The sequence below is a fragment of the Cheilinus undulatus genome, linkage group 19 (assembly GCF_018320785.1).
Source record: "Cheilinus undulatus linkage group 19, ASM1832078v1, whole genome shotgun sequence".
Taxonomy (NCBI): Eukaryota; Metazoa; Chordata; class Actinopteri; order Labriformes; family Labridae; genus Cheilinus; species Cheilinus undulatus.
Window position 1 is genome coordinate 38,627,466 of NC_054883.1, and position 19,907 is coordinate 38,647,372.

The 19,907-nt window shown below is 39.0% G+C and overlaps 1 protein-coding gene across 1 annotated transcript in view; it reads right to left on the bottom strand.

The window, feature by feature from the left end:
* Nucleotides 1-876: 876 nt before the first annotated feature.
* The window catches only part of phex (phosphate regulating endopeptidase homolog, X-linked), a 36,795-nt gene continuing 17,764 nt past the window's right edge, over nucleotides 877-19,907 (bottom strand). Inside the window, exons 9-22 of the mRNA XM_041814210.1 lie at nucleotides 18,787-18,929; nucleotides 18,327-18,420; nucleotides 15,465-15,593; nucleotides 15,062-15,163; nucleotides 8,197-8,274; nucleotides 5,844-5,947; nucleotides 5,700-5,758; nucleotides 5,219-5,273; nucleotides 4,131-4,198; nucleotides 3,905-4,035; nucleotides 3,389-3,454; nucleotides 2,943-3,047; nucleotides 1,408-1,484; nucleotides 877-1,331 (exon numbers count right to left, since the gene is read on the bottom strand). Coding sequence (XP_041670144.1) covers nucleotides 1,229-1,331; nucleotides 1,408-1,484; nucleotides 2,943-3,047; nucleotides 3,389-3,454; nucleotides 3,905-4,035; nucleotides 4,131-4,198; nucleotides 5,219-5,273; nucleotides 5,700-5,758; nucleotides 5,844-5,947; nucleotides 8,197-8,274; nucleotides 15,062-15,163; nucleotides 15,465-15,593; nucleotides 18,327-18,420; nucleotides 18,787-18,929 — 1,314 coding nt within the window. The 3' untranslated portion in view covers nucleotides 877-1,228. The remainder of the gene's footprint in view (nucleotides 1,332-1,407; nucleotides 1,485-2,942; nucleotides 3,048-3,388; nucleotides 3,455-3,904; nucleotides 4,036-4,130; nucleotides 4,199-5,218; nucleotides 5,274-5,699; nucleotides 5,759-5,843; nucleotides 5,948-8,196; nucleotides 8,275-15,061; nucleotides 15,164-15,464; nucleotides 15,594-18,326; nucleotides 18,421-18,786; nucleotides 18,930-19,907) is intronic.

Here is a 19,907-nt window from a genome sequence, read left to right on the forward strand (position 1 = left end):
ATCATGAAATTAAGTAAAAATATTTCAGTTTGTTTAAATTGTGAATGTAAAACGTCAAACTAAGGGAGTAAGAAGTCAAAGTTTGGAGTTGAAAACATGAGATAAAATACAAAATAATTGGTTAAAAATGTCAAAAAATGACTTAAAATTTTAAATTATTAATCTTAAAGCTCAAAATATTATATGAGAAGTCAAATTTATGAGTTAAAATGCTCAAAGTACAAAATAAAAAGTCAAAATCACAATTTTGAGTTCTAATTGTGAGATGCAAAATTATAAATATGAAATTAAAACACAAATCCATATATTTTCCCACATTCCTGACTTTTTATCTAAATATTTTTACTCCTTATTTTTTCAGATTTTATGATTTAAATCTTATCTTAAATCATCAAGGATAAGTTCACATTTTTATACCTGAGGAGATCTGCATACTGATGGGCCAGTTATAAGAGAAGTATCATATTATCTTCGGGCCAGATTTAACTGTTCCAAGGGCCAGATTTGGCCCCCGGGCCTTGAGTTTGACACCCCTACTGTAATGTCTGTAAAATAGATCCCTATAAAGGTAAAGGTCAAAGTTTTACACACTTGCTTAAATTACGACATGGTCTATTTTAAAAAAAAACCTAAACAAAAAATTATAGTCCTACTCCTTTTTAAATAATAATTATAATATAATATCATTATATAATATATAATAATATAACAATAATACCGTAATGTCTCTAAAATCATTTCCACTAAAGAGTAACTCAGGTCTGAGCATCTCTATAAATATCCCTGTAATGTCTATAAAATAAGCTTCCTGTAAAAGTAAAATGCAGTGATTGCCCCTTTAATTTGAAATATACATTTTATTTCTGTAAGAAAGTCTGTAGCTTCATCAAGTCACACTTACAGTAGATATAAAGCTCTAACCCATAAATTATGGTCCTCAACATTTGGCTTCAGTCATAATTTATGCAGTAGCTGAAACATGTGCAGTGGAAAAAGATCTGTAACAGTAAAAGTAAACAATAGTCCATTAAAAACGGCGTCCATCTTTAAAGTTTCCCCTTGTCACGCTCATATGCTGGGCTGTATTATTTTTATGTGAGAACTTTTCTGCTTCGTCGTTCCCACACCATGTAAACTCTGTTGGCCTACACCAGCAGCATCATCAGCCCTTTGGCGGACGTCCTGCAGCAGACGACCCAGGTCGTCCAGGTTCAGGATCAAGCTGAGGTCACCACACCCGGCACGTCTTTGCTCCACGGTTCATTGCCGTCGACTCGGAGCAGCTGAAGGCTTTCCGAAACTCCTCATAGTTACTCATCGCTCCAATTACTCTGCAGGGCAACAGAAGGGTGAAGGTGAGACTCTGAGGGATGTGGGGGAGTGTGTTCATTCGTGTGTGAGCTTTACCTGTACTTCGGTGGACTGTGAGCTCCACTCTGGATCTGGTCTCTGGCTGCTTCTGGTCTGTACGAGTTACATCTTACCTGCAGCACATTAGCGGACATTTGATGGGCTGTTTGACTGATATTTTCCTGTTTCATCATTAACCTATTACAAAGATCAATGGATATTAGTTTAGCATATATTGACATTTGTCTGCAAGGCAGCCCATAAGGGGGGGTAGAGGGGAAAGCTCTCTGGGGGGTCAGTATTATATGGCAATCTGTGATTTCCATATTTTATCTTTACCCTGGTAATAACCACTATGATCAAAGTAACAACCTCCTAGGTGAGAGCAGAATTAGTCTTTTTTGGTCATGTTAATCATGTAAATGGACATGCTGAACTAAACTATTTGGAAAGTAATGACAGACTTCAAAACTAGGCCATAATGTGCACAAACATCAGGATTCCAGAAAATAAAGCAGAAGAAACTGAGACAACTGTGAGGGAAAAAGATTATGTAATTTTAAAAAAGTGCTAAATATGGGTTAGATGTGATAGAAATGGGCAAAAAGAGGTTAAAAGTAATTGAAAAGTTTTAAAAAATGGGTTGAAAGAGAGATAAAAACAGGTAAAAATTGACCAAAAGTGGTTATAAAGTGCTTATGGAGTTCAAAGAAGCAAAAGGAGCAAAAAGAGGCAAATTTGGGCATTAAAGTGGTGCAAATGGGTTGAGTAGGGTTAAAATTGGGCCAAAAATTAACAAAAATGGGTTGAGTGGCAAAAAAGGTTTAAACTGGTAAAAATTGAGGAAAAAAATGAGGTAAAGTGAGATAAAAGTGAAAAATGTGAGCAGAAAGAGTGGTGATAGGGTGTCAAAAATGGTTTGACAAAAATGGCCTCAAAAAGGGAAAAGTGGTAAAATCGGCAGCAATTGGTTAAAAGATGCCAAAAAAAAAATCTGGGCTAAAAAGTGGTATAAAATGGGTTATAAGTGGCAAATACAAGCACAGAAAGTGGTAAAAAGGGGTCAAAAAGTGTCAAAAATGGGTTAAAAGAGGCAAAAAGTGTTGAATATGTGGGTTAAATGTGGCAAAAATTGATAAAGAGTGACTGATATGGGTTAAAAGAGGCAAAATGCTAGATATTTTGAAAACTTTTGTCTCTGATATGCAGAACAAATATGGTTCAGGGGTGTTCAGTAGTCGCTCAGGGGTCATGGGGTCAGGGGTTCCACCTCCAGTTCCTGTAGTCACATGTCAAAGTGGCCAAAGGCAAGACACTGAACCCCAAACAGCTCTCACTGCTCTGTGAGTGCTGAATGTATGACTCAGATTGGTTAAAGATTTATGCTGAAAATGAGATTTTCATTATGCAGTAACACTTCCCAAACCCTGATAAATGCGTGTTCAAGGCATAGTTAAATTAAGCCAGCTGAAAACTTGTACCTGAATGATAACCTAAGCTGGCACAGTCGTAGCCCCAGTAAAAATACCAGTGAAAATAAAACTGGTGATACAGAAATGCTTTATCATCAGAGAAGAAGAGTGTATTCTTACGTGTGCGTAGCTGAGGAAGAACAGTTGGTTGTTGTTCAGTCCGACTCCTGGCAGCAGAGGCTCCTCCACACCACCTCTGCTCTCATCCACCCACCGCCTGTACGCCTGCACACACAAAGAAAGACAAGACTTCTTTTTGCCAGCACTCTTAAAACACTAAGAAAGAATCTTTTACACAGAGGACATTTTTGAATAGTTACAAAAAAGCTCTATCGGTACTTTTTACTCTGAAAGCATTGACAAAAAAAATAATTCAAGTGCCAGAAAATAGTCTTCCTGCTGCCTTAAGGGCTGAAGGACGTACAAAAATGCACAAAATCTTTGACGAGTTTCATAGGCAACACTTCTAATTATACATATGACTGATCAAAAAGACTCTATTACCTTGCCTTTTTGACAAGACCGATACACACTGTTCTCTTCATTGAAGAGAAAAATGATCATACCCTGAATGCTTCTCTTATTCCTCCATTATCTGCTATATTTTCTGCCAGAGTCCTTTTTCCACGTACCTGCAGAAAAAAACATCCATGAAGCACAAGTTATCACAGAATTAATAGAAATACACGATGGTTCAAAATTGCAATTTCCTCGTTTTTTCTCTGAAATATGTTACAGATGGAAATTTATTAAAAGTAAAGCTACCATCTGGTGGTTACAGGCCTCTGCCCGGTTTAGGATTGCCAGACATTGAAGGTGCAATGGTTGGTCAAGAAGCAGGGCTGTTTCTTTGAGTTAGAGTGGACATTTGTGTAAAGTTTTAGAAAAACCCCTCAAACTATTCTTGACGTATTACTTTCCTAAGCAAGAGATGAACATGAGGCCCAGTGACGTTGATCTACGACCCCGCAGTCTAATCAGTTCATCCTTGACTCAAAGTGGATATTTTTGGAAAGTCTTGAGAAAAACCCTCCGAGTGCTCTTGTGATATTTTTCTCCATTCTGCATGTTAAAAGGCTTACATTGAGGCCTGCCTCCTCCCAGTGGTAACCGTTGTACTGGTCGATCATACACTGGTTCTTCTCATTGAAGGCTGTTACTGAGGAGTTGCTCCACCATTGGTCGAGGTTGCCATTTTTGTCGTACTTCCGACCTGTTCAAGAAAAAATCACACAATCAAAAAAATCAGATATTTCTAGAAATCTCCTCCATCATGGTCTTGTGGATGCTTTTAAACGCTGTTTTTACCGTTGTTGTCAAAGCCGTGAGTCAACTCATGTCCGACAATCACCCCGATGGCACCATAACTCAAAGACCTGAAACAGACAAGGGAATAAAGATGTTTCAATCAAGTCTTTGTTTCAAAAAATTGTTCACTTGCTATGATTGCTTTTGGCTTAATTGTGAAGCTTCTATTTTTCTTAAGGCCTCCAAAAATCATCCGTGAAAAGAGCATCTGCTTTGAGATGAAACTGCTGTACAGTGGCAAGTTTTTTGTTTAACTTGGGCAGCATCCAGATAATGGAGACAGAAGAAAAAGCTGGTGTGTTTTACTGTTGTAGTGACTATTTTAGCTGTAGCAGGGGGGTCAAACTCAAGGCCCGGGGGCAAATCCAGCCCTTGGAACTGTTAAATCCGGCCCACAAGATCATATAATATTTCTGTTATAACTGGCCCATCAGTATGCACGTTTCCTCAAATATAAAAATGTCAACGTATCCTTGATGATTTAACCCCTTAAAGCATGAAAGCACAAATTATAGCCAGAAAATTCTCATTTTTTAGAACTGAAATGTTTATTTCACTTCCTACTGAAATCCAAAAAAATCCAAATTTCCATAAAATTTAACACACATATTTTTTGTATCTCATTTGATACATTAGGTGTTTTAGGTAACTGATAATCCTCTTGAGGGCATTTTTAATCATTTATCAGATTGTATTCAGAAGTTTTTCAGGTCAGCTGGTGATACAGCTGACCTGAAATGGAGTCAAAGTCCCAGCCTGAATTTTCAGGCTGCATGGGCGGATTTTTGGCTTCAATTCTATTCAAAATAAAGAGAAAGAGCAGTGCTGTCCATTTAAATATACAGTCTATGGTTATGTGTTTTATCTAACTTGTAATCTGACGTTCCATGAATTATGAGGCAGTGTATTAAATGATGGTGTTTATCCATAGACGCCACTATTACAGCTCCTCTGTGCTGTTCTGGTTTTCTATCAGGAGGTTTATGTCAGAATAATAATTTCACAGCTTCACCTTGCTCCAGGGTAAAAGCATGAGCTGGCATTTCTTTGGTCTGTTAGCAGAGCGTGTCACATTTCTTTAATCTCACCTTGGGTACTCTCCTCCCCAAAAGAAGGGTTTTTGAAGCTCTCCTGCAGGGAATCCTTTAAAACAGAAAATCAAAATAGGTTTTTGTTTGTGCGTCTTCAGCCGTGTCCACACTGAATTTATTTACTGCTGAAGGTCATCAACTTTTCAAAGCTTTGGTATTTCAGGAACAGTGATTTCTGATTTCTCTTCGTAGAAACTGTTAGAAACCCAATCACATACTTCAAGTTGAAAAAAAAGCACCCTTCATGTCAGTGGTAGTTATTTTTTATGCAAATTCGTAATCATCTCTGACGCTGAACTGCCTATTCAGCCGTCTTAGGGGGAAAAATAATCCCCCTGAAAATGAATCATAGGCAGATGCTTAATTGAAATCACTGAGGTGCAGTGTAGCGTCATAGTAGTGCTTCAGAAGTTAAAAATGTCTGAGCGATTAAATTAAAAAGTTGAGTCTCTGTAATCTGTCTGATATCATGTCTTACTGATTTGGTTGGTGGAGGAGCTGTAGAAGGCGTTCACTGTTGTTGGGTTGGTAAACCACCTGCAACACAGACAAAAGCAAACATTGTGTTAAACTACGAAGTAAAAGTCACTCGGCTTGTTTTAGGAACTGGTTCGTCACTCACTCTGTACGTGGGACGCTCTTTCTGAGCCAGGCCAGATCTGACTGGGCGATGAACTTCAACGTCTGCATCACGTTGCCGTAGTAGTCCTTCTCGTTGAACTCTAGCTAAAACATACACAAATGGGAACACACAGTTAAACACAGCACCACTGAGCAGGACAGTCAGGCTGCAGACGCCCGCTCTCGCAGATCGTTACTGTGAGACGCCATCTCTGTCAGAATGTAGAATGTAGCGTTGTTAGCTGCATCAGCTATGTAGATAATGTAGCTAAAGCTAAGCTCACAAAGCACATGATATCTATACTAACAAAGCGATGATGCAAACGTTAGCTACGTTACCTATGTAGCTACATTATGTAGGGGTGGGAATCACTAGTGGCCCCAAGATATGATATTAACTCGATTTTAAACATTTTCATTGTTTAGCTGATTTAGCATTAGTCTTGCCCTCATGTTTGTCGTATTTCCGCAGTATTTTATTTTCATGTAGCACTTCTTGCAAACCTCATGTGCCATGTCCATCTCATTCGTGCCCTGCTTGCATTCCTGATGTCCTTCCCCTGGTGCTGCCATGTTTGTTGTCCTAACTTTCTCCTGCTCTATGACTGTCACCTCTTCAGACCTCACTGGACAAACAACTGATTTCATTTTTCCACTATCACAGACTTCAGTTTATATTAGCAATTGATTTTGAAAAAAATCGATACTTGGTGGACGAGACGATACGATATGATACATCACCAGACAAAATATGCAGTATTAGCTGTATAGATTTTTTCTCCCACCCCTAATGTTACATAGCTTTGTTAGCTTTAGCTGTGTTTGCTAAAGCTTATGTCACTAAAGCTAACTTAGCTACACTGGCTTACATAGTAACATTAACCATATAGCTAGCAAAGCTCTCTAACCTTTAGCTAAAGATAACGTAGCTAATGAGCCACCATTCGTCTGCTTCTAAAATGGGTCTATATAATTTAATCCTTGGTTATACCTCTGCCCTTTTCTAGGTTTCATTTATGTAATGTTAATCTGTCATGTTTGCAATGTGGTTATTTCATTAATATGACTGCCAGACTTTGCTCATGATTAAAGTTGAAAATAAAAAAAGAGAAGAGCCGTCTCACACCATACATTAAAATCAGGCCTGCCAAACAGTTGGAACTTTTGGCTGCAATTAATTGCTGCATTTCCAAAGTAACTGTAAATAAAACTATTCTAATCATTAAAACATAAGTTTAACAATTCTATAAATAAACCAACATCCAGATTATTAATGTGGACCCATTCTTAATAGTTTATTGACTTTGGGAATCAAAGGAAGTAGAGAGAAAGTCTTTATAATGATGACTTTTAGATTTATAATTCGAGTGCTGCACTGCTACACCAGTGTGGTCTGAAACATGACTCATAGGAGCTAACTCTGTCAGTGTTATACACTGTTGCAGGATCGATAAATGCTCAGGAGTGCATGTACAAAATGACTAATTGACGCACACTGATCTCCAGCACTATTCGGGAGTTGCAGTTAAGGTTACTGAGGTTACTTATCTAAGGGATTTTTATAAATAAACTGTTCTTTTAATGCTTTTAGGTCTCTCCCTCCTGTTGCATGCATTAATGTGAGACTTTCTGGCCACTTATAATTCTGCCCTGAAAACAAAGATTAAAATAAATAAATAAAAAATACACGTGGATGATTAGACAGCGTTGGAAATATAGCTGTTGCTTTTTTTTTTTTTTTTTTTTTTTTTAAAGCAATAACAGAGAGTTTGTTACCTGGAAAACAAAGAATAGCAGGTATAAATTAAACCTTTTTACTGTCTTTGTCCTAAAACATGAAGAAATGTTCATTTAACCCATATAAGCTAAGTCAGTAACAACCATTCATTTTAGGGCCATTTTAATAAATAACATCAAACTAATTAAAATGACTGAAATGTTGGTGGTGCAAATACTGACCTTAAAGCCTCCAAACCAACAGTCTGCCCCCCTCTCAGTCAAATCAGGCACACACTTAACTTCACAAATTTATCAATAACTTTAACCCTCATAAAGTGTACCAATGAAGACTTGAACCATTCAGGCCAAATTCATGTTTTGAACTGGGTCTTCAACGTGTTTATTTCATCTTTAAAAATGCTCATATTAATATGGGGCCTAATGGGAGTTCCTAGCTTTTGCAGCCAGCCTCAAGTGGACAATTGAGGAACTGCAGTTTTCGTGCAGCCTCATGTTTTCAACACAGGAGGTTGCTGCTTTGTTATTGTGGTTAAAATAATGTTCTTTTAAGACTTTGTAGACCTCTTTGAATGTGTGAACTGGTCTAAATATCTTACTAGCAGAAATGTACACACCTGTTTTATGTCTTCATTGAGGTAGGTGTCGTTTAGGATGAACTCGGGATAGCCGACCTTAGCCAGGACTGCATGAGCCTTGAAAGAGTCAGACAACAGATTTTGATTTATCAGACTCTAATTCAGAACAAACATGAACAATGAAATTAAAACAACACGCCATGAAGAGTGGAAGTGTTGCTACTCCGGCTCTGTCACATATGAAATAAAGAAGCTCTTAGATCAGTCAGTTTCTCAGTGAATAATCCATCCAAATGTTTAACTGTGCATGTCTAACATACTTGTGGTAGTGAAGTAACTCAAGTGGGCTCGGCTGTTTGAATGGTTTCAATAGTGTCTTTGTACTAAAGCTGTTAGAGCAGTAGTGGTTTGGTTCAAGGAGAAAGTGACTATCCACAGTGATAGAAGTCAGTGTGTTTTTTTCAACAAAGACAGGGAGATAAAGACAGCCTGTCTACTTTGTATCAAACCGAGGTCTAATGGGAGTAATTCATGATGTTTGATGAAGCAGAAACCACAGACAGCAAAAAAAGAACCTCATGACAAGTAAACACAATGAAATTAATATGTAATTCATTTAACCTTACACCATTTAGCCGTCAAAGTGTCAAAAATGAGCCCCATCATGGAAACCACTTTACAGAAATGCCCACAAGGCCCAGATAATATGTCGAAACATTTGGACCAGACATTAAATCCTTTTTTTTGATGATTTCAATATGAAATTTTCCCAACAGCCCCAACATAAAATTCCTGCAAGAAGCCAGGGTGTGCCGATGTGTGAACACTGGAAATATTGTGAAGAGTGGGTGGGAAGATGACATTTGTGTGCTGTAACCACTGCACAGCCCCTTGTGTGTAATGAATCTGATTCATAGGCTCTCCTTCCCATTCTTTGGTGAATACAGCCAGTAACACTGATCATTGATGTAAAGGTAAAAACTGTCCCAGTATGACTGTTTCTTCACCTACTACCTCTACATTATTATAACAGCATGTCTCATGACCCAAGTCCTGTCTATGGATAGGAATAGTTCATATTTGTTTATCCTTATCAAGCCAAATGCTTATTGTTACTACTAAGAATATTTTTATATGGTTTGATGGAAAGACAAACTAATAGTACATTTTTTTAACCCAATAAGCATATCCATCTTTGATTGGCGGTAGATTTAAAACCGGGTAAGATGGATCGATCATTCTTTTTGCATATAAACCTGGAGAGTTACACTAACATTTCACACATTCACCATGGTTCAGAGCACGTTTTCGTTGCAGTGATGGGTTTGTAAAAATACACAATAAAATGCACATAACAAAAATCTTTTTAAACAACACCACGGGTATTTGCAGCACTTCTTCATTGAAATAAACGTCATCACATTGTGGGCATGACCTGTCACATGATTCTTAAGTGTCCCTACCTCATAGGCTCCCCACCCCAACAACAGGAAGTGGCGTATTTTCCCAGGAGTTGTAGTTTTTTTTCATGGATTACATTGAAGAACTTAGCCTGCTCACATACTCGCCCTTGCTCTCATTTTACCCCTACTTTTTTTATAAAAACACTCAGACACACACCAGACATCCATCACACACACCTTTGACACACTTCCACACATATGTAGTTATGGATTTGCAAAACCCCGGTCGTGCCAAACAGTTTTACAGCTGGCGCAGGGGTTTTGAACTAATTACAGCATTGGATGAAGAGTCCAACTACTCATCTGGCTCAGTTTTTTTTTTACAGGTTATGAAATTGACTATATCTCAAAAAGGAAGTTATGTACAGACTCCAAATAAATTTCCTGTGGTTCCAAAGGATATTGTGCAACTTTTTGCCACTGATGCCTGCTCTGCTGAGGGGGGTTTTGCTACTTCTCTCCCTGCCTCAGGCTTTCCTTGTCATCATAGGAAAGGCAGGAACATGTGCTGTTCCTGCTTGATGCTTTCCATGTAGGCTCCTGGAGGGGCAGCGCGATCCCAGAAAAACCACACCACTAAATTTAAATAAGTGCAAATCAATACTGCTAATAAAGACACACATTGGTGACCATAAATCCTGTGTGTTTCTTGACAAAGTGGTCCTGACTGAATTAAATTTTATCTTGCTGACAGGATTTGCTACAAACTTTAAGAGTGCTTCTCACAGCTGAGATGAGTGCGCTGAGAGGCTGGTCTGCAAGTGTCCAAGTGTCACAGAGGGCTACAGCTGCTGTGGTGGTGCAGCAGGTGGCATGTTTAGGACTTTGTGCAGAGTTTAAAGCAGTGAGTCCATCTCACTAAAGCTATGTTTACACTGCAGTTGAAAGTGACCTGAATCTGATTTTTTTGATCACATGTGACCCATATCTGATTTTTTTTCTGACTGTGTGAACAGCGCAAGTCACATTGAATCTGACCTTTTCGAATCAGATTCAGGCCACTTTCGTATGTGGTTCTAAATTAGATACGTATCTGATCTTTTCAAAGTTGACTGCAGTGTGAACAGGCAAACAAAAAAATCAGATCTGAGAAAAGATCAGAATTGAGTGTTAAGGCCTGCAGTGTGAACGTAGCCTAATTGTGGACACAGTCTTAGAAGTGGTGGCTTTAATTTAGATGGGAGAAATGGTGTGTATGGGCACATCTGTTTGCAGCCGCCGGAAAGAATCATCGGCTCACAGAGAATGAGCCATTACGCAGCTCTTTCTGGGAAAAATTGCCCTCTTCATGCAGTTTACCTTATCACAAAAAGCCCAGCGTAAATTAAAAAAATAATGATGAGAAGAGGTGGTGTTGCTCTGCAGTACTTATGAGATAAAACAGCAAACTTTAAGTGACCAGAGGTCTTACTTAATACATTTTGCTTGCCTAAAACTAAGTCCACTTTTATTACTTTTTTATTACTTTTCTAAACATAGAAGTTATACGGGTAAGAGGCTGCCAGTTGCTCCACACACTTTTGCAGACAGAGCAAGTTTTGATCATCTCATTGTGGCAGCCTCTCTTATGTCATTATTATAGCTAATTAAACTGACTGCAGTGCTTGTAGGTCTATAGGATTGACTGGCATGGATTAAAGTTGTTTGGGTGCAGACGTCTTTTGACACACATTGCTTAAGCATGCTGTAACGGTCAGATCCTGAAAAACAGATAAAAACGTGCAGGGCTCTACATTGCAGCCTTTTAACACCTCATGATTCAGCTATGGTCTTTAAATCACTGCATCTTGATTTTAGAAATATACTTTAAAAGTAAATTAAATCTTAAATAACACAGTTCATATTTGATTACTTGAAGAAAGGGATTGCCACAATGTAAAAAACAAAAACAAGAAGTCATCATTGTACCGCTGTGTTAATCATCTCTCTCCATGCCATTAGAAATGCAGAGCCTCAAAGACTGGTCTTTGTTTAAAATATAAGTAACATTATAAAGGGTGCTTTACAAATTAAATGCACTATTACATCATCTTTTATTATACACTATATTGCCAAAAGTATTCGCTCACCTGCCTTGACTCGCATATGAACTTAAGCGACATCCCATTCTTAATCCATAGGGTTTAATATGACGTGGGTCCACCCTTTGCAGCTATAACAGCTTCAACTCTGATGAAGGCCTGGCTCTCAGTCTCTGCTCTAATTCATCCCAAAGGTGTTCTATCAGGTTGAGGTCAGGACTCTGTGCACGCCAGTCAAGTTCATCCACACCAAACTCTCTCATCCATGTCTTTATGGACCTTGCTTTGTGCACTGGTGCACAGTCATGTTGGAACAGGAAGGGGCCATCCCCAAACTGTTCCCACAAAGTTGGGAGCATGGAATTGTCCAAAATCTCTTGGTATGCTGAAGCATTCAGATTTTCTTTCACTGGAACTAAGGGGCCAAGCTCAGCTCCTGAAAAACAAGCCCACACCATAATCCCCCCTCCACCAAACTTTACACTTGGCACAATGCAGTCAGACAAGTACCGTTCTCTTGGAAACTGCCAAAACCAGACTCATCCATCAGATTGCCAGATGGAGAAGTGCGATTGGTCACTCCAGAGAAGGCGTCTCCACTGCTCTAGAGTCCAGTGGTGGCGTGCTTTACACCCATGCATCTGACACTTTGCATTGCACTTGCTGATGTATGGCTTGGATGCAGCTGCTCGGACATGGAAACCCATTCCATGAAGCTCTCTATGCACTGTTCTTGAGCTAACATGAAGGCCACATGAAGTTTGGAGGTCTGTAGCCATTGACTGCAGAAAGTTGGTGACCTCTGCGCACTGTGTGCCTCAGCATCTGCTGACCCCGCTCTGTCGTTTACGTGACCTACCACTTCGTGGCTGAGTTGCTGTCGTTCCCAATGGCTTCCATGTTGTTATAATACCACTGACAGTTGACTGTGGAATATTTAGGAACCAGGAAATTTCACCACTGGAATTGTTGCACAGGTGGCATCCTATCACAGTAGCATGCTGGAATTCACTGAGCTCCTGAGAGCGAGCCATTCTTTCACAAATGTTTGTAGAAACAGTCTGCATGCCTAGGTGCTTGATTTATACACCTGTGGACATGGAAGTGATTGGCACACCTGATTTCAATTATTTGGATGGTTGAGTGAATACTTTTGGCAATACAGTGTATCTTTTTAACAATACTAAAGAGAGGAAATTAAAATGATGGATTGTAAAACAGTATAGAGGAATTTTTACGACCCTGTCCCTCGACAGTGCAAGCATTTCACTCGCATTTGCGCCTAAAAATAGGTGTGTACGAACTGTAAAAAATATTTAGGGGCACAAAGATCCATGGAGGAGAGATGCCTCGCTTAGCGTCTCTGTAGCCATAGCAACACATCATCGTCCATGCTTATTTATTCGTCTCATGTTAAGAACGACATGGTGGACAGCTCACTGTCTTGCTGGCTGCTCATAATGCCCCAATGCAAGAGCAGAAACCCCAAGACAGCATAATTTGGTGTTTTTTCATTGTTTATGTGGAAAAAAGACCGGCGGAAGGAGCTGGATTTTCCTGTTTCGTCTTCTTCTACGCCGGCTTTTCTTCTTGGTCGCCGTTTGTTTGTGACGACAGCGCCCCTAACGGGCAGAGGTTGTAGGTGTTCAGATGGTTTGGTTTGGCCAAGAGCAATGTGAATGCAAACCAAACCAACAATGTTGCACTTTCCGTTCCAAAACGGACTGAGTCCCCCGGACTATACAAAACACGTAAAAATGAAACCTATTTGTCACTTAGACCGACTCCGACTGAAGTTGCCAAATTTAAAGTAAATTTAAAGTACCAAAATTAGTAACATTAAAGACAGAAATAAATTGCAATATGTTTTCAAAACTTTATGATTTTACCTTTCTGTACATTTTGTATACAAATTCATTAAATAATTTTACTTGTAAATGTCTATTTGCATCACGTTTATTACAGAAAACACATTATTACCTCCGCCAAAGAAGTTTTGTGATAGGGTGGGTTTATTATGTTTGTGAGTTTGTTTGTTAGCAACATAACTCAAAAAAGTCATGGACGGATTTTGATGAAATTTTCAGGAAATGTCAGAAATGGCATAAGGAAGAACTGTTTAGATTTTGGGACTGATCCGGATCACCGTCTGGGTCCAGGAATTTTTTAAAGGATTTTTTACTATTAGGAGATAGGGCTAATGGCGGAGGTCTCCGCTGTTACCACTTTACACCAGGAGATGGTAGACATGAGTAACTTCAATTCCAGCAGTAGTTTTTGGGTGTATTTCTATTCAAAGTTTCGTAGTTTATAGAGTTTGAAAGACGCACATCCGGTTGAGGAGACGAGTCGAAGCGTAACAGAGAGAAAGACAGCGAAGTGTAGTGAGAATACTCACAATGCTGGGAGGATTAGAGGAATATTCACCCTCTGCCATGACTTCCAGTCGTCTGGTGAGACCATGGGTGCATCTGATGGCACCCGTAGCGAAGCCACTGCTTTGCCTCACCATGTTTCCACCCCACAGGGGAGGGAGTAATTGGCGAATGCCATGGTGGGGGGCACATGGACGGATCCAGGAATTTTTTAAAGGATTCTTCACTATGGGAGATAGGGCTAATGGTGGAGGTCTACACTCTCCGAGTGCTTTTCTAGTTTGATAAATTTTTATTGTGCCCTTAAATTTCTTCATGTGCTCCTAACTTTTTCAACTCAGGAGCACATGAGCTCCTTGGGAAAAAAGTTAGCATCAAGCCCTGCTGTCAGCAAGATAGGAGTCGAGTGCAACCTCTGCCAGGTACATCCTGCATATTGGATGCAGCTCCCTGCTGTCACAGCCCTGTCTTTCTTTACAATAAATTTCTCTTCCAGTGAAATGATTTATTGCATAACTGAGCAGAGGCATTTTCAGGGTAAAAGTATTCTATGCAAACAAAGATGGTTTCTCCACATGAATACCAACAAATGTAAGCTGCTCATAGGACAAAAATAGGCGTGCCTCAACGTTCAACTTTCGGTGTGTGCGATGCAGCGCTCACGCAGGCAGTCTGACAGCTTTGACTTGTTAATGTGGACTCCGAAATGAAAATCAAGCTGTGGCACAGCTGCTATGCAGCAACCATGCACCCGGTCTGAAAAAAACCTCTCGAGGGGAAAATCCCCGACTATGAAGGACGTATTATAGAGCTAATACATTTCTGATATGCACGTGTGAAAAGGGGTGTCTCTTGAGCCAAATGATAAAGATGTAATTTGATCAAGTTGTAAAATATCTAAAATTACTGACGTGACTTCCACAGATATTTTTACACACATTGACATTAACCAAAAAGTCCAAAACTTTCTTCCTCATTTTCTAACTTGTCTGTTTTTCTCATGTACCAGTGGAGGTCAGACAATGACATTTTGACATTTTGTTACCTTGTCTATGGCTCTCTCCTTGGTCGGTGCGTCCATCCAGTCGTTCTCTTTCTTCAGCATGTCGATGAAGGCCCAACGAATGCCGTCGATCAGCTCCTCCATCTGATAAACATGCACACTCTCATTAATTAGAATCTGACAGAGGATTAAATATGATGTAAACTGGAGATGACATTCACATAAATCACCGTGACTATTTAGAAAAAGACAAACCTAACCATCATCGCCACATAAACACATACACAAGCAATGACGCACAAGAAGCATCACTAAATGTCAGGCCTAATCTCAATATGACAGCTGACTCAGCACAAACATCTGCTGCACACCTTAACATAAACAGGAATCAGAGATCTGACCCACACTTCAGCAGATGTGTATCCTGTCTAGAGGACAAACCCACCATGTGCTTCTTGTCCTCCTGGAAGTGAGTGTTGACAAAGAGGCGCCCAGTGGCGTAAACAAGAGAGTTCTCCACATAGTTAACACACTTATCCCAGCGAGGGGTGAGAGACGTGGTTCCTGTGGTTACCTGGTGGGGGTGAGAGAGGGGGACAGAGATGTAAGATGGCATTGTTACTCCCTTTATGTCACACTAACTTACACTAAGAGTTTTAACCTTTGAGTCATCATAATATTTGGCCTTGCATCCTTTAAAACTCAACCACTGGGCAAATGGCCTGAGACTTTGTGCTGCAGAGGGGCCTCAAGGTATAGTCAGTATAGGTGTGCATCAAATATGGGGGCATGAGGGTCGCTTTCTCTGTGTGCTAAACGATTTGTGAAAATAATCTACTTGCAATTTTTTCCCACAATATTGCAATTTAGTATGTGATTATCTAGGTTCCTCAAACATAAGCAAGAAATCATTATGATAACAAGCACAAGGGGCTCTGATCATCAACTGGCGGCCCAGGGGCCAAATCAGGCCCCCCAAAGCTTCCTGTCTGGCCCCCAGAAGATCTTTTAATTCAGAAAAGCAGGAAAAGAAAATGCCGTGCTCATAAGAGTGTATTTTGGCTTTAAATGTCTGCAGCTGTTAAATCCACCCCAAAAGCAATTAATATTTAAATCGTTTTAGAATGACGTCACATTTTTATAGAAATCCACTTGTCAGCCATTATTAGCAAATATTAAAAAAGGTTTTAAAACTGGCAAAAATGGCCAGATAAAGTGGTGAAAAGGGGTTAGAGAGTGGCAAAAATTGGTGATAAGCATCCAAAGGGGTTGTGGAGTGGCACAAAGGGACAAAAACTTGCAGGAAAAGAGGTGAAAAGAGGTTTAAATGTGGCAAAGCATTAGAATGAAAGGAAAAAAGGGGCACAAAGTATATCAAAAAAAGGGTTAAAAGTGGCAAAAATGGTGAAAAAAGTAATGAAAAGTGGTAAAAATAGACAAAAAGTGGCAAAAATGGATAAAGAAGGGATAAGACAGGAAAGAAAAGTTGTTTAAAGGAGTTAAAGAGTGCCAAAAAATCATGTTGAAGAAGCAAAAAATACAAAAGTATCAAAAGTGGGTTAAAAGTGGCAAAATGGTGCAGAAATAGCCTATGACAAAGCAGTGAAAAGGCAACAAAAGGGGTGATAAAAAGCAAAACGTGGCAAAAAGGGGTAAATGTGGCAAAAATGGTGAAAAAGTAATGAGAACTGGCAAAAATAGACAAAAAGTGGCAAGAAGGGATATGACAGGTAAGAAAAGTTGTTTAAAGGAGTTAGGAATGGTAAAAAATTGGGATGAATAGGCAAAAAATGTGCAAAAAGTGTCAGAAATGGGTTAAAAGTGGCAAAATGGTGCAAAAATAGCCAATGGCTATGACTGATATACTAGAAAAATGTGTCAAAAATGGATTTAAAGTGGCAAAAATGGTGAAAAAGTGAAGAATAGTGGAAAAAATTCGACAAAAAGGTGGCATAAGTGGATAAAGGAGGGATAAGACAGGCAAGAAAAGTTAAAGAATGCCAAAACATCGTGTTGAAGAGGCAAAAAAGTGCAAAAAGTATAAAAAAATGGGTTAAAAGTGGCAAAATGGTGCAAAAATAGCCTATGACAAAGCAGTGAAAAGGCAACAAAGTGGGTTTAAGAGTGATAAAAAAGTACAAAGTGGCAAAAATGGGTTAAAAATGACATCCACTGTGTAGCAGCGTCCATTCAGGGAGTGATATCCAGAACAGCAATTCCAAACCAGAATAGCAACAGAAGAGCATTTATTAATCCTTAGGTATAATCAAATTAGCGTTTAGCATATAGTAATCACATAGCATAGATTTTAGAGCATTTAATAATTACATATCATGAGTGTTAAAGCATTTTTGTTAAAGCATATAAAAATCACACTGACAAGTGTTGGGTGCCTAGCTGTAACAAAAAAAAGGAAGTTGAGGAAGACGCGAGCAGGGCTGTGGAGAGACGGTTAGGAAAAAGAGGAAGCATGCAGGAGGGCACTGCAGATAAGCAGAAGTAAGACTAGAGGGCCGTTAGCGAGAGAAAGAGATGTACGAATCATCGGTGAGTGCATACATTCTTTGTGTGCTGTACTTTTAAACTTTACATTTGAACATTAAAGAACTACTCACACATATTAAAAAACATGTTTATTGTATTTCACATTTTTATTTTGCTAATATATTTTGTAAGGTCATGCCCAACGTAGAGAGTCTATAGCCTTACAATCAAGCAGCCTGAGTTCTCATCTGACATGTGGCTCCTTTCCCGTTGATCTTTCTCCCAGATTTCCTACTCTATCCACTGTCTTCTCACATCCAAATAAAGGCAAAAAGCCCCAAAAAAGATCTGATGAAAAGAGACTATACTGTGGTGGTGTAGCTTTAGGAAAGAGTAGTTCATGAGAATTATTTAAGGTCACTTTTAAGACATTTTATTGTCTTCTGAGTCAGATTTCTATCCTATAACCATGACATGTTGGTTAATACAGGAAAAATCCAGCACTGTGAGTAAAAACTAGAGCTACCTCAAGCAGGAACTGTAGGCAGTTAAAGGACTGTTTATTCCTGTGTACAGTAGACCGTCCTGTTTTAATTTAAGCCGAGGTAAAACATATACAGCCCATTTATCTACAAATAGTCATCTACTAATGGAGCTGTCCTGTATCAAGCCTTTTGAGTGTGTTTATTTTACATGAGTAATGCATCTACAAGGGTATTCCTTCTCCTAAAACCCATGAAAGAGCATTACATTTTCCAGATAATGTAAGCACTCAATAATTACCAAATACAGACAGATTTTGAAAGCTTCTTCATGTACCCACCCGAGCGTAGTCGAGGTATCTGTAAAGAAAACGACGACTCAGAGTAGTGATCCTGGAAAATACTGTCCTCCACTGCACGTAGTTCGCCACAGTCCTGGAGAGAGAGAGAGAGAGAGAGAGAGAGAGAGAGAGAGCGCGAGAGAGAGAGAGAGAGAGAGAGAGCACGAGAGAGAGAGAGAGAGAGAGAGAGAGAGAGAGAGAGAGAGAGAGAGAGAGAGAGAGAGAGAGAGAGAGAGAGAGAGAGAGAGAGAGAGAGAGAGAGAGAGAGAGAGAGAGAGAGCGCGAGAGAGAGAGAGAGAGAGAGAGAGAGGGGGGCCATTAATTAAATGCCTACATGTAATCTCATTATACACTGTAATATACTGATAATGAGAGACAGGAGCCCTCCGGCCTCAGCGTGTGCTCTCATCAGTCTGTGTGCTCTTTGTCTCACTCTTCTTGTGTGTTGCTGTGAGTGTACCTGGGATCTGTGGAGTTAATGAGCTTGACAAGATCCTTGAAGTACTGCGGAGCTCGGACGATGACGGGCTCAGAGGACGAGATGGACCGAGACGGGTCGGCTTTAGTCTCCACCACAGCTTTGACAAAAGCCAACCAATCCAACTACAGATAGAGGAGAGGAGTTCACAAGCTCAGGAGAGGTGACTTTGACAAGGAAAGGCAGTTTATAGAGCCAAATTTATACACAAAGTGAGTCAATAAAGTCAAAAACAGGACGTTTATAACATTAAGAGCATTTAAAGACATTAAAAATGAAATGCATTAAAACTCCAAAGCGGGGGTGTCAAACTCAATCACAGCAGGGGCCGAATTCTGAATGTGGGTCCAACCTGAGGGCCGAGCAGGGTCAACATTTAACCATGAAACATCAACCCCATTTTCACCAGCAATGAATTATGGGGGAAAAAACCTTATCACTGATAATAAAGGGTTTTGAGATTGAAAAAGGTCAATATGATAATCTTAAAGGCTCAAAATCTGAGATAAAAAGTAAAACTTATTAGCTCAAAAGGTTCAAAACATGGTATTTAAAGTCAAAATAATCTTTTCAAAAGGCAATATATGAGATAGAAAATTGAAATCGTGATTCTTAAGAGTCAAAATATGAGATATATTCAAAATCATCACTTTAAAATGTCAAAGCATGAGAAAAACATTTCAATTTTCAATTTTAAAGGTCAAAATAATAATTAAAATTCAAAATTCAGGATCTAGAAGGTCAAATGATGAGACAAAAGTCAAAGCAAGGAGCTAAAAAGGTCAAAATGTGAGAAAAAAAACCATAATCATTAATTTAAAAGGTCAAAAAATTACTTAAAAAATTAAAATTGAGGATCTTAAAGGTAAAAAATAAGATAAAAAGTCAAAATTGTAAATTGAAAAGGTTAACATATGAATTTAAAAGTCAAACTTTGCATCATAACTACGAGGTGCAAAATTAAGAATATGAAATGAAAACATAAATGTCTTTTACCACATTCCTGACTTTTAATCTAATTATCTGATTATTTTTACCTTTTTTTTGTATTGAATTTCAGTTAACTAAAATGGTTTTCACACTTTAGTTTTGGTTATTTAGTT